This window comes from Oryzias melastigma, linkage group LG16 (assembly GCF_002922805.2).
Source record: "Oryzias melastigma strain HK-1 linkage group LG16, ASM292280v2, whole genome shotgun sequence".
Lineage (NCBI taxonomy): Eukaryota > Metazoa > Chordata > Actinopteri > Beloniformes > Adrianichthyidae > Oryzias > Oryzias melastigma.
Window position 1 is genome coordinate 26,666,796 of NC_050527.1, and position 13,436 is coordinate 26,680,231.

The 13,436-nt window shown below is 45.1% G+C and overlaps 1 protein-coding gene across 6 annotated transcripts in view; it reads left to right on the forward strand.

Moving 5' to 3' along the window:
• LOC112136656 (DNA-binding protein SATB1) overlaps positions 1-13,436 on the forward strand; it is a 69,870-nt gene that overhangs the window by 10,513 nt on the left and 45,921 nt on the right. For 2 of the 6 annotated variants that reach the window (XM_024258503.2, XM_036215766.1), the window contains exons 1-4: positions 4,485-5,705; positions 6,449-6,687; positions 9,479-9,655; positions 9,991-10,117. In XM_024258503.2, the coding sequence (XP_024114271.1) occupies positions 6,477-6,687; positions 9,479-9,655; positions 9,991-10,117 (515 nt within the window). In that variant the 5' untranslated portion in view covers positions 4,485-5,705; positions 6,449-6,476. Of the gene's footprint in view, positions 1-146; positions 212-4,482; positions 5,706-6,448; positions 6,688-9,478; positions 9,656-9,990; positions 10,118-13,436 lie in introns of those variants that run through there. The other 4 variants (XM_024258502.2, XM_036215765.1, XM_036215764.1 and 1 more) reach the window with 4 other exon arrangements.

Below are 13,436 nucleotides of genomic sequence, written 5' to 3' on the forward strand. Positions count from 1 at the left end.
TCGCTCTCTGCGCTCCACCGCCGCGTGCGTTCCTCAGCCTCCGCGGTTTCCACCAGACCTCCCCCGCCCTCCTCCTCCTCCTCCTCGGACTTTTGACTTTTTTAACTGTTTTTTTCCTCCCTATTTTTGGATCTGCCGCCGTGGAGCGCTGACAAGAAATTCTGCAACTTTTGATGGAAGCCGGGAGGTCGGGCGGCTGCTGACTGCACAGGTACGCGCTCCGTCACGAGTCCGTGAATTTCTCTAAAGTTCAGTCACTTTTCCAAACAGCCCGAGGAGGAATTTCCTGCTAATTCTGGGGTAACGTGACATATAAATGAGTGTTGGCGCACGTGCGCCTTAAACAGCGTGTCCAGGTGATGGTTCAGAGTTTTGGGAGTTTCTCTTCAATCAGGCCCGACTTTGTCATTTCTTTTTAAATGTTTATTCACTTTACAAGAACTTTTGAGAGCCGTTGGCTTCGTTCTGGTGTGAAAGTGAGGCAGACACGTGATGATGCGGAGATGCTGTTCGTGTCACTTCAGGTACAGGCGGACCGCCGTGCGCGCGTCGGCGTGCGCGTGAGTGACAGGCAGAGAGCGCTGCGTGGGCGCAGAGGCTCTGCGGTTTTCGGGCTCCTCAAGGTTTCACTCTCTGCTCCCTAAAGAAGAACGCTGACTTTTCACCCAGCGGCGCGCGCTCGCGCCCGCCGTGCATCTGCAGAAACCAGATTATTAGAGGCTGATTATCCTTAAAACAATCTGACCAGAGACAGCTCATTGTTTCTGCTGCAGTCAGGTGTTTTTGCAGAAATGCACTCGGGAGATAAAGTTGTCAGAAAACAGGTTACGGTGCAGCAAAACGGTGATTTTTCTCCTTTTATCTCTGCAGATCTGAGGCAGTTCAAGGTGCTGCGGCTTATCTGGTCAGTGCCTCTGACTGCAGTGACACACAGCGCCTTTCCTGTCTCAGGCTGCCACGTGTGACTTCTTGTAAAAGTCCTCAGGCTGCTTGTTTGTGCAGCTTGGAGCCAAACTTCTTCATTTATCAGTTTGCGGTGGTGAAAGTGGCACAAATACCATGTCAGACATGTGTCTTCCAGGCTCCCTCTGTGTAAACGTGTTAGGCAGGAGTGATAAGAATCGGGCTGCCAGGTCACCAACATCAACATGAGTCAGTTACAATAACTCCTCTTGGGTTTACAGTCAGGTAGGAGAAAAACGTACCCGGAGTTTGGTTTTGTTTTCATTACAACTAATCGAAACCAGCGTGTGCTGCATTTACTGTACTGTAGGAGTGTAACAGCAGGAAGTCGACTTGTAATCTTCACAAACCGTGTGGGCTTCAGGTCTTCAATCTCGGCGTGGAAGTGTCACGTCACTCCGTGAAAGTAGGTCCAGCCTCTCCGGCGTAGATCTCTGACACCCAGAGACCAATTAGTCGGCGCTCTGGAAAGCTTGTCACCCCCCTTCTCACTTTTATTATTTTTTTTTGTTTCTGCAGCTCTTGCACTTCGCATCGAAGCGGCTGCAGGAAACTCGCTGTCCCCTCAGAAAGCCGCAAGCGTCTCCTCCTGCAAGCTGCAAAAAGATGCGCCTCGTGTCGGCTGCGGCGCTAAAACCATTAATCCTCTCCTTTACCACCTCGATAATTATTGCTGTGGCGGAATAACAGCTCAGCAAACAGTCAAATTATACCTGTGGTAGGGAGCCCAGTAAATACCTGTTTAGCTGCCAGCAAATGTATTTATTAGTCTGTCGCCAGTAAATAGGAGGCCTGTCTCCTTCTGCGAGTGTGGGGAAGCCTCTGCATGAAACCGCTCTGTTATGACTGCTAATAGAGGAGAAAGATAACAATGAACCCCTTCTAGTTTTCAACAACAAGTTGCAACTTGTTTGGAAAAAGACAAAGTCGGTTTAATGATCGCTGCATTCCAGCGATGCCACCCTGAGTGTGATTAAGCAGCTCGCTTTTGTCGTTATCGGCTGGTTTTTATTAAAACAGATGTTGTAACATGTTCCTCTGGCAGAAGATCTCCACACTCCATCACTTCTGGAACTTTCTCGATTCCAATCGAATTATTGTAAGACGTATCAAATGTTTGTGTAGGTTTTCCTCAATCAAAAACAAAAAAACCCAAGCGATTTAGAGGAAAGCGCATCCCGCTAAGATCAGGTTGTTAAAACCCACCCACGTCCTCCAGGGAAACAATATCAACAGATACTGTTTTCTCCGTCTCTGCTGCCTTATCAGCTGCTTTGTTCTTGATGCATCCTTTGACAAAGGATTAGAACTGCTCAGAAGGAAAAATGTGCGGCGTTCTGAGACGCTTCACCTGCCCTCGTTTCGCGGCCTCCTCAGGAAAAAAACAAAAAAAAAAACCCTGCAGGACACAAAGCCGGCCTCAGTGTCCCGCTCTATTAATTGTTTATTTGTTGCAATCCACGAGGCAGGAATTAGAGTTTAATTATTCGGACATGTGAGAGTCAGTTACTTCATAATTTGAAGAAAAAAAAAAATCTGCTTTTAGGAGCAACACACGTTAATTTGCTTCAGCCAAGGCCCCCGTGGCTGAAGCAAATTAACGTGTTGTGTCAGAAGACGGGGTCCAAGGAGCCGCTTCTTTATTCCTGTCATTATAAAACAATTACGCACTCCGAGTTCATTACACCCTCCTCCTAAAACCTGGAAATCACCTGTTTTTTCCCTCCTAATTGAAAGGCGAGCGACTAATTTGATTGGAAGGACACCTCCATCGTGAAAGGATTCTGAAAGGTCGCAGCTCTTCTGTGCAACAGTTGTCATTTCTGAGAACGTTTAAAAATAAAAGAGCCGAGGGTCCCTCTCTGTGTGCTGAAAATACTCCTCTGTGATTTGCTGTCGCGAATTCTAAAAAACAAATAAGTCAAAAGTGGACATCAGCTGATGTTGGCGTTTCCTCCCCCTCGACACATCATTGTTCTTATTGTGGCGAGACTTCAAATTGGAAGCCGACGCCCCCGCGCTGCTTTCAGCCTAATTTGTATTAGTCACCAAATAATCTTATTAATGCCCATTAGGCGCGTCAGAAGTGGCGAGCATGAAGACATCACACCTACATGCGTTTGGAGGCGTCAGCGACGGTTTCGCTGCAGCTGCAGGTGGAGCTGGTTTCTCGCTGCACCTTCACCCCGTCGCTCCCTTTTCCTGATGCCTTCACAGATGTAGAATGGCGCCCGTGCACGTGAGGCTTTGCCACCACCGTGAACCAAAGCGAGATCTGCATTCTGCACACGGCTAGCGCTCTGCAGCGGGCTTTTTCCTCTCTTTTCTGCGCCTCAGAACAGAATATGTTAATTGATAATCACCAGTGTTGATTCAGCGGTGCATTCAGAGCAAATCTGTGCCCTTCTGGATGTCAGAGGGTTTTTCGCAGCCCGGTCCGTGCCAACCTCGCTGGCAGCGCCGGCACCTGTTGGCGCTGCCAAGGCCCTGGCAGGGGTTATCGATGCTCTCTGATGGCGCCCGACAAGCGCCGGGGAAACGACTGCGGCTGCTTGCGTCACGCCAGACAGAAAAGAGCATTTTGCCCGCGGCGGCCAGGAAAACGGCGAGAAACATGGAAACCTTGAAGGAAACGAGTCAAGGTGAGGCGTGGGGGAGCTCCAACGTGGAGCCTGTGACCCCCCAGTCACCAGATCTCTTCCACCCGCAGGTGCTTCTTCTTCTGGAGCTGCATGACCTTTTGACCTCACACGGGTGCAGCAGCGGCCTCCGCCGCCTCGGCAGGCCTTCACGAGAACCGCCCTCCCGCCCGCGCTGTTTATGAAACAGGAGTTATTGACGGCGTCACGCGCAGATTTCCTTGCAAGCGTGAAGCCGCGATGCATCTGACCTCCACGCTCCGGCTCTGTGATAGGTGTACACACTTCCTGTTTGCTGTTGTGTTTCCTGTTTTGTTCTTACACAACCTGGACAGAAACGCTCGTTCAGATCCGGAGAGGCTCTTTTTTTTTTGTTTTTAACCGTTAAAAAAGAGGCGGATAAATGAACCGAATCACTCCCCGGTTTGTGGACTTTCCATGTTTGGATTGTCGGTGTGAGTTTATCAAGTTTGTTCTGCGGTCTGGAGGCTGAACTTCGCCTCACACGCTCCCCCCTCTGGCTCCTCGCGTCACGAAGCATCAGGACAGAATCACCTGCCTGAACACGAGTCCAGGTGGAGAAGGTCCAGAAAAACGAAAAAAAGACGGTCCCACCCTGTGTTTACACACAAACACCACATCAGGGTGTTTATTGACAAGTTCAGCAGATTACCTCCTCTCAATGCCAGCTCCTGAAATAATGACCGAATAATAACAATAGATTAACATCCTGTCCCTCAACAATTCAGGGTTTTGTTGACAGCATCAACAGATTAGCTCAGCTAATATTTTGGAATAACTTTCTAGAGCAGCTTTTTTCAAGCAGCACAAGACCTTTAAAAATGTATTTGATTTGTAGAAAGTGGAGAAAAAAATAAAATACTGATAAACTTATTGCATAAAAGCCACAGAAATAAAATGTTATCACTTTAATTTAGTTTTGATGGTGTAAATTATGGGATGTCTGTAGCGGCGATGGGATTTGGCAAAAGTTGGGAAAGACTGCGGCTGCGCGGAGTGACCTCGTGGTTATGAGGTCAAATAGTTCCTCTCACTAGTTTGGCGGCGAAAGTAAAAAAAATCAATTTGTGAAAGAGAAAAGTGTCAAATAAAAAAAGGGAAAAAACAACACACACACGCACGTGAGTAAATGTTGGCGCGCGCGCGCGTGAGAGCATCTGTGTGTGGCCGGTAATAAATGCAGGACCGCCTCACTCTAATCAAGCTGATTAAAAATTCCTGCGCGCACAGCCGGAAATCGCAGCGTAGACGCACGTGCGCGTTTATTTACGTGCGTCGTGGACTTTTTCCCGCCCGACATTGAGTGAAAATATCACGTTTCGGTAGAAAAAGCTCCCGTTTTGGCCGTTTTGTTTACCCCCCACCCCCTTGGATGAAGTGGGAAGGAGAGGGAAGCGCAGGCGGCGGCAGCAGCGCGGAGAGGGGGGAGTGATGAGTCAATACAACTAATAATTTAATGGGGACAGAGACGGAGGGGGGAGAGGCAGAAAGAAAGAGGCACTCCGTCCGGACGCCCCGTCAAACAGGACGCCTCCCTCCCACTCACCAGCCACCGTCGCCGGCGGCTCCTCGTCCGCATCCTCGCTGAGCCGATTTTTTCCTTCCACACGGGAAAGTAGACCGCACTTCTCTTTCCTCCGTTTTTTGACCCCCGCTTCTCCTCGCGAACCTGTTCGGCTCTTCGCCGCCGCCGCCTGTCAGCGTTCGCTCTCCGGCGAGCGGAGCCGCCGTCCGGCTCACCCCCGCGGTCGGAGCCTTTCCTCGGCTTCCCCCCCTCCGCTGAATGTGGCGGAGTTAGCTAACGCGGAGAAGAGGACTCCCCCCCGGAGCATATTTACCAATGTTTGCCGGTCGCGGTGCTGCTCGACCCGGGCTGTTGTTGAATCGCGCCGCCGGCAGCCGGAGCGTCTTTTCTGCGGAGCGTCGGCTGTCATGAAGACGTAGAGTGACACCGGAGCCGGGACTTTTTTTTTTTTCCTATCAAATCTTTTAAATTGATTTTTATTTTTCTACCCTGGCCGAACTTGAAGCAGTCTCCCCGGAGGTGTTCATGCCCCCCGCCGCTGAAGTGCTGCGTCGCAGGTTGGTTCGGAGGCATTTCCTCTTCAGTCCCCCCGTCGGCGGGTTCGGTGCCGGTTCGCTTCAACCCCCCGATCCGGGTCCCTTTGCCCCCCTCCCTCCTATTTGTGCTGAATTAGTTGCCTCATTGCATGTCATGAATGGAGGAGTTCGTGATCTTTGGCGTTGGGGGGGTGGATGCTCCTCACTTTTTCCCACAAAAGCATTCCTGTCCATCCGTGGTCATTAACCGGCATGCACCGGGGCATCATTTCATCCCTGAGCACCTGTGGGTGAAGCATCTCTCCATCCATCCGCCTCTGTCTCTTCTTCTCCCCACTTCAACTTTTTCATGACCGGTCCCATGAGTCAGCAGCTGCGCGCGCGCCCCCAGGCACGTGCGCACATACTTAACAAAGTGGTGAAAACTACTTTTTCCAGACCAGGAAGTCCAATTTTTATCCAAAATTAAATGTATTTAAAATGAAAAATAGGTTTTACAAACTGACATTTTAAAATATATTGCTTAAAAGATTAAAAATGTGTATTTATAATAAAAAGTGCTCATCTTTTTAACTTTTTCTTCTTTGGAACCATCTCAAATAAATGTCATTACTGATAAATCATTGATATATTGAGTTAATATTTCAATGTATCTGAAACTTTAAGGGCCTCAGACTGAACGTAGAGACCTCACTCTTCAACATCACAGATGTTTTCAGTGAACCTCACCAGGATTTCTCCAATCTGCTTCCCTCCCTCCCCAGGTGATAGTGAGCAGAGGCGCTGAGAAGGATGGAGCATCTCAGCGAGACGTGTTTGGGCAAGGAGAACTCTGAGCTGGTCAACAGCATGGCGGAGGCCAAGGCCCCGCCGGCCAAGCTGCCCCGGCTGGAGCAGAACGGCAGCCCGCTGGGGCGGGCCCGGCTGGGCAGCAACGGGGCCAAACTGGCGGGGGTCCCGTACAAGCCCAGCGGCCACCTGCTGAAGACCTTCCACAAGAGAGGTAGGACGACGTCGCAGGAGGCTCACTCGCATGTCTTTAAATAAAACGCCACCATAAAACCATCATGGCGGAAAATCTGCAAATTCTCCTCTTTTTACAGCTTAATTAATGACACAGACATAATAACGACGTTTTATTGTGCGTAATTCTGCGTCTATTGAAAAAAAAGTAATTCCAGGAAAGTTTTTCTCCTTAGAACAGAAGAATATTTTAACGCAAATCTGTTTGTTTGTGGAGGGAAAGTTTCTTTTAGGAGCCTCTGCTGCTTTTATTTTTCATCTTCTTGTGGAAAAAGAAGGCGTTTTTTTACGATTATGGTTTTGTTTTAGTGGAAATGAGTTTCAGAACTCAGTTCTGGAGTCGTAAAAGTTCTTGGCTGCTGGAGCTTGTTGGTTTGCTGTCGTTGTTTTTGGCCAACGGGGAGGCAGGAGCTCCTGGAATGTGTCAGAGCGTCCTCAGATGGGTCGTTCTTGTCTTTTTCTTTTTTGGTTTTAATCAGAATGCAGCTGAAAGAACTTCTCCTCCAGCATCCAGGTTAGCAAAGTGGGGGCGGGATCACCGCCGTGGTTTCGCTCAGGAGCCACAGTGTCTGAAATAGAGCTGCCACAATTATTTTAATAGTCGACTAATCGCCGATTATTATTATTTTTTATTTTTTATTTCTTAGTCGACTTATCGGGTCATGCTTATTAAAGTGGATGTAAAAACACAACTTAACCATCATTAGCTTTAAACTTAACTAAAAATGAAGACAATTAAGATGATAGTTTATTAAACTTTTAATGAATTGTGCAGCTTCTGTCCTTCATTAGTTTCTGTGATTAAAACTAAGATTAAACTAGAGTTGCATTACCTGTGATATGCTAGTTTGAATGCTTCTCTTCTGGAAGCAGATGCTGAAGATACTGAAACCTTTTGCTAAAAATGGCGACGCAATTGACTTTAATATATCTAGGTTTTTTACTGAAAATCCAAAATCTATTTGCAAAATGGTAAATTGCTAAAAGACTGGAAATGTTGTTAAAGAGCTATGAAGTTGCCCTACATTTTTGAAAAATTTTGTCACAAAATTGCTTAAAAATCCCTAATACATGCCAATTCTGCAAAAATATTTAGTGTGTTGCTTAAATATAAAACCAAACTCCAAATTAGCCCAAAAAAAGTAAAAGATATATTAGTCAAAGCTAGCTTGTTGCTTAAATACTAGCTAAACTCCAAAATAGTTTAAAATTCCTCAGTAAACTAAATTAGTCAAAAACGTTAGCCTGTAGCTAAAATAGAAGCTAATCTCTCAACAAGCCTAAAAAAAATAAACAGAGTAGATAGCAAGTTACCCAAAAATGTTAGCATGTTTCTAAAATATTAGCCAAACTCCCAATTAGCATTAAAACACCAATAGATGCCAAATTAGCCAAAAAAACAATTACATTCCTTAAATATTAGCTAAACTCAAAAATTTTCCAAAAAACCTTAATAGATGTCAAATTAGCTCCTTGCTTAAATACTAGCTAAACCCCAAATAGCCCAAAATTCCTCAGTGAGCTAAGTTGGTCAAAATGTTAGCCTGTTGTTAAAATAGAAACTAAACTCTAAAGAAACCTATAAAACCTCAGTAGATAACAATTGGCCAAAAATGTTAGCATGTTGCTAAAATATTAGCTTAACTACATATTAGCATTAAAAAAACCTCAGAGGTCAAATTAGCCACAAAGCTAACACATTGCTTAAATACTTGCTAAACTCCAAATTAGCCTAAAATTCCTCGGTAAACTAAATCAGCCAAAACGTTGGCATGTTGCTAATAGAAGCTAAACTGTAAATAAGCATAAAAAAACCCAAGTAGATTAAAAAAAAATGGCAAAAAACGTTAGCATGTTTCTAATAGATGCTAAACTCCAATTTTTTTAATTACTATAAAAGTTTCAAACATAACTCATGAATATATTCAAAGGTTTGTTGCTAATCTGCTTAAAATTTTGACATTTTAAGTTTTTCTTATTCATTTCCTATGGGGCAAATTTTGCTCAATAATTCTAAAACTATAGTTTATAAATACCAAAAATACAAGCAGTAATGTCCTGAATAATATAAAATATCGACTTTTAAATCAGTCGACTATTTTAATAGTCGATTAGTCATCAATTAATCGACTAATCGTGGTAGCCCCAGTCTGAAACAATATTTGCCCCGGCCCTCTCTGGGCTTTTGGAAACAAAGCCAGTATTGATCCCCCCTCCCAAATGGACCAGCACAGCAGTCTTTATTGTCAGATCTTTATCTATCAGAATCAGGGGGAGAAAAGCAGCTCTTTCAGCACATTCCTCTGCATTTGTTGGCCCGTCGATTGTTTGGCCGGAGCCCTGCGCATCTTCTGGAATGCCTGGGATCGGAAAATATCGGAATCTTTTTTTTCTTTTTTGGTAAGAGACAAAAAACAAGTAGGAGTCGGTGACAGCAGGACGTAAACACCCCGTTTCTTTATTCAGGGAGGAACTTTTCCATTCATTTTCTAACACAAAAGCACATTAGGTGAAGTTTGCAGAGTAAACATTAATTTTCTGGACGAGGATTCTCCGTTTTTAGTTGCTGTTGACTCAGTTCAGGAGGAGAGGAATATCCCGTTTAGGCAGAAAGTGAGAAGAATTCTGCTTGTAGTTTGAGGGAGAGGCTTAACACCGGATCTGCACTCTGAAAGATGGTTTCTCCTCGTCTAACTCGATCATCGGCTAAATATGACTCCCGTGAACAGCCGACGGTCAGAGTTATCACGCGTGGCGCTCTGTGTCTGCAGGCAACATGCTGCCGGTGTTCTGCGTGGTCGAGCACTACGAGAACCCCATGGACTTCGACAGCAAGGAGGAGCACGCCGAGTTCGTCCTGGTGCGCAAGGACATGCTGTTCAACCAGCTCATCGAGATGGCTCTGCTGTCGCTGGGCTACTCGCACAGCTCCGCCGCCCAGGCCAAAGGTGACTCCGCCCACCGGTCCCCTCGCCATAGCTGCATCACACGTTTCTGTGCACACATGCCGTGTAGGTGGAGAATGAGTCTGCTAATTGCACCGGAGCAGTTTGAGGTCTGCTATTTAAAGATGCCTCACACACTCATGCGTCCACACACCTTTAAGACGGGAAACATTCTTGTTGGGGTTTGTGCGGCAAATGGGGGCGGGGCGGACGAGCGTTCCTGACAGCAGGACGCTCGCGGGGAGCCCGCATGTGCTGGCATCACAGCTTTAAATAAAGCGGTGGCGGCGAGCTCCGCTAAGCGCCTCAGCCCACGTTTACCCGCTCTCTCCTCACAGGTATGATTCAGGTGGGGAAGTGGAACCCCGTCCCGCTGTCATACGTGACGGACGCGCCGGACGCCACCGTGGCCGACATGCTGCAGGACGTTTACCACGTGGTCACGCTCAAGATCCAGCTGCACAGGTGAGGAGCGCTGCGTGGAGAAAACGCTTTTATTCTTGTAAAGAGCAGCAGCCGATCGTGGACATCAGGAGTGTCAAAGTCAATCACACCGTGGTCAGAATCCAAAACACTCCTCACGGGTCGAACAGGAAAAACACTTATGGAACACTCTGAAGAAACATTTTTAAAACTTAACATAATATTGAACTCCATATTTAGCATTACCTGTAATAATGCTAATGTGAATTCTCTGAGCTGAATTTCACTGCTGAAGATGCTAGTGCTGATAGCTGAAAATGCTGGACCTGATAGTCAGCTAAAACATTAGCTAAATGCCAAATTAGCCTTAAAAAACAAACAAAAAAAACTTAGGTTAGCCTAAACAGCTAGCATGTAGCTAAAAAAATTGCTTCAAATTATCCTAATAATAAACTGAAAAAAGCTTAAATTAACCAAAACAGCTAACATGTAAATATTAGCCTAGCTAAAAACGGCGTTAAACTAAAATAAAGGCTAAATTAGCCAAAACAGCTAGCATGTCGCTGAAATTTTAGCTATATATATAAACTCCAAATTACTCTAAAAAAAATCTTATTCAATGCCAAAATAGTCTAAAAAGCTAGCAGAATGCCAGGTTTTTAAACTTTAAAACTGTAACTTTTTAACATAATTATGAATAATAAAAAGGCAGGAATATTATTCCAGAATAAATCAACTAAAATCCTTAAATATCTTTCAATATTTTACTCTCCATAAAAATATATTTTATCAAAATCATACTAGTTAGAAATGATCTCAAGATAACATCGGGTCATTAATAACAATGATATAAAATGATCTGGAGGGCCGGATTCGGCCCCCGGGCCTTGACTTTGACACATGTAGTTTACATGGACTCACCTTCAAAATAAAACCCAGTAGGGACTTCAATAAAAGAAATGTGACATAATTAGACTCGGCAGCGTAAAGAACTCACCCAAGAAACATGTTCATGTTTCAAAAATACTTCATGAAACTTTAATAAATACCATAAACCAGATTAAGACATTTGACCTCCGACAACCTGGTTTTATTTTAAAATCTTTATCTTTACTGTTGAGCACTTCTTCGGGGTTTTAATGACAACACAAAACCCTTCAAAATAAAGGTCTTTACTTGCTGTTTTTGCTTCCAGTCACTGTAGTCGTGTAGGAACAATTAAAATGTGTCAGTCTGTCAAAGTGGAAAAATCAGGCGCCAACTTCAGTCTCGTCCAACTTTTAAGGTACGACGGATAAATTTAAAAAATGGTCACTTAAACTGGACCGCTTTGTTAGCAACATCCTCGTAACGTTAGATAGCCTGTAGCTGAATATTCAACAATAAATCCATATTTGGAGTAAAGACTCCTGGCTTTTGTTCTTAAATGCAGCTTTTATTTTGAAATCAGAGGCCCTTCTTCTGTTTCCTCTTTTTTAAGATTATTAATCCCGATCATATTGGGTACTGTCATGCTGCAGTGGTCTGATTAATACCACTGTTAAACAACTATAAACACAAAGTGAATTCAGGAAGGAAGATGTGCACAAGTGTGTTTAGTAATAAATAAGAGAAACATTCAGGATTCTTCGCATCTGTTCCTCAGAATTGATGAAAAAATTCTGCCTCAAAGTTTAAACAGGAAAAACTCAAGAAAAATAAGAAAAAAGTAATGATGGAAAAAGGAAAACTTCTCTGTGTGGATGTTCAGGATGTTTCAGTTTATGACGTTTAAGCTAAAACTCAAACTGAGACAGAAAATCTTAATCCTGCTCATCTGGACCAAAAAATGATCAAGTTCTGACGATTTTCTTTAGAAAACAAGTTGTAAATGAACAGTTGATTAGCAATTCTAATTTATGTATTTTTTTTTTATGCTAAAGCATTTTATAAAATGGTCACTCGTCACGGGTTATTCTGGTTTGGATAAGGACGCCGACATTTGTTTAATCCCAACTTTATTCTCCATTTTCTTGGTTCCCAGAGGGAAGACGTTTATTTGGGGGTTCTCCATTTTATATTTTTATTATCTCCATAAATTCATATTTAGGTTCTGATTTGATCTAGAAAATGCTCTGGAGAACGGCAGCATACACAATCATTCCCTTGTTGGGCTCAAATCCTCATGGAACACGCCCAGCTTAAGGCACGGCGGTGGCGGGTTGATGGTTTGGGGCTTTGTTCAGTGCAGCTGAAGGGGAAAGTGCAGCCGGAGGTTGAGACCTGCAGCCAGAACAGGAATGAACTGATTGTAGATTGTGCAGACGACACTTCAAAGGTGCAGCTGAGACTGGTTCTGCAGGTCGGAGCAGAACTGGAGCTGATCCAGCGCCGCCGTTCAGCCTCCGAATGTCGCCCTTCAACACGTTATCTATCGTGTTGCATTATTGTGACTCCCGCAGCGACGCACACGTCACGCGGCGTTCGTTACAACCGCTGACCACACCCAGGAAACTGGGGAAAACCCGCGAGAACCGGCTCTGCCGGCGGGGGAAGCGTGGACGCCGTTTCGTCCCTTCAACCATCGCCGGTGGAGTTCAGGTCCTGGAGCTGACGATGAGACTCGCGTTTTCCCTCAAAGTGGAGGCCGCTCTTCTGCAGCGCTGCAGGTGTGAAGGCTTTGCTGCGTTTACGGGGCAGGATCACGACACAAAGACGCACAAACTGTCGGCTGGCGCCGGTTTGGAGGCTGGTGCCAGCAGCGCGCTAACCCGCCCTCTGGAGAGCTGCCCCCCCCCCTCCTTCTGTCTCATCGTCAGTCAAGTCAGCGCTGACGGATGCGTCCCTCATCCGAGCGAGGTTTCATTTGTCCAGCGAGCTTGACCACCTCTACTCCTGGTCGCCCGCCGCTACCGCGTCATCTTCCTCCAGTTTTTTAACCGAAAACTCTCAGACGTGGAATCCTGAATCCTCTATATTACTGTATCACACGTGTCAAAGTCACGGCCCGGGGGCCGGATCCGGCCCTCCGGGTAATTCTATCCAGCCCTCCAGATCATTTTATTTTATTGTTATTAATGACCTGATGTTATCTTGTGCTTATTTCTAACTTGTTTAATTTTGACTAAATATATTTTTATGGAGAGTAAAATATCAAAAGTTATTTGAGGTTTAAGTTGATTTATTCTGGAATAATATTCCTGCCTTTTTATTATTCATAATTATGGCAAAAAGTTACGGTTTTGAAGTAAAAATTGGTATTCTGCTAGCTTTTTGGATGATTTTTGCCGTTTACTACAATTTTTTTTTTAAGACTATTTTGTAGTTTAGCCAATATTTCAGCTCCATGCTAGCTGTTTTTCCTAACTTGGGCTTTTTTCTG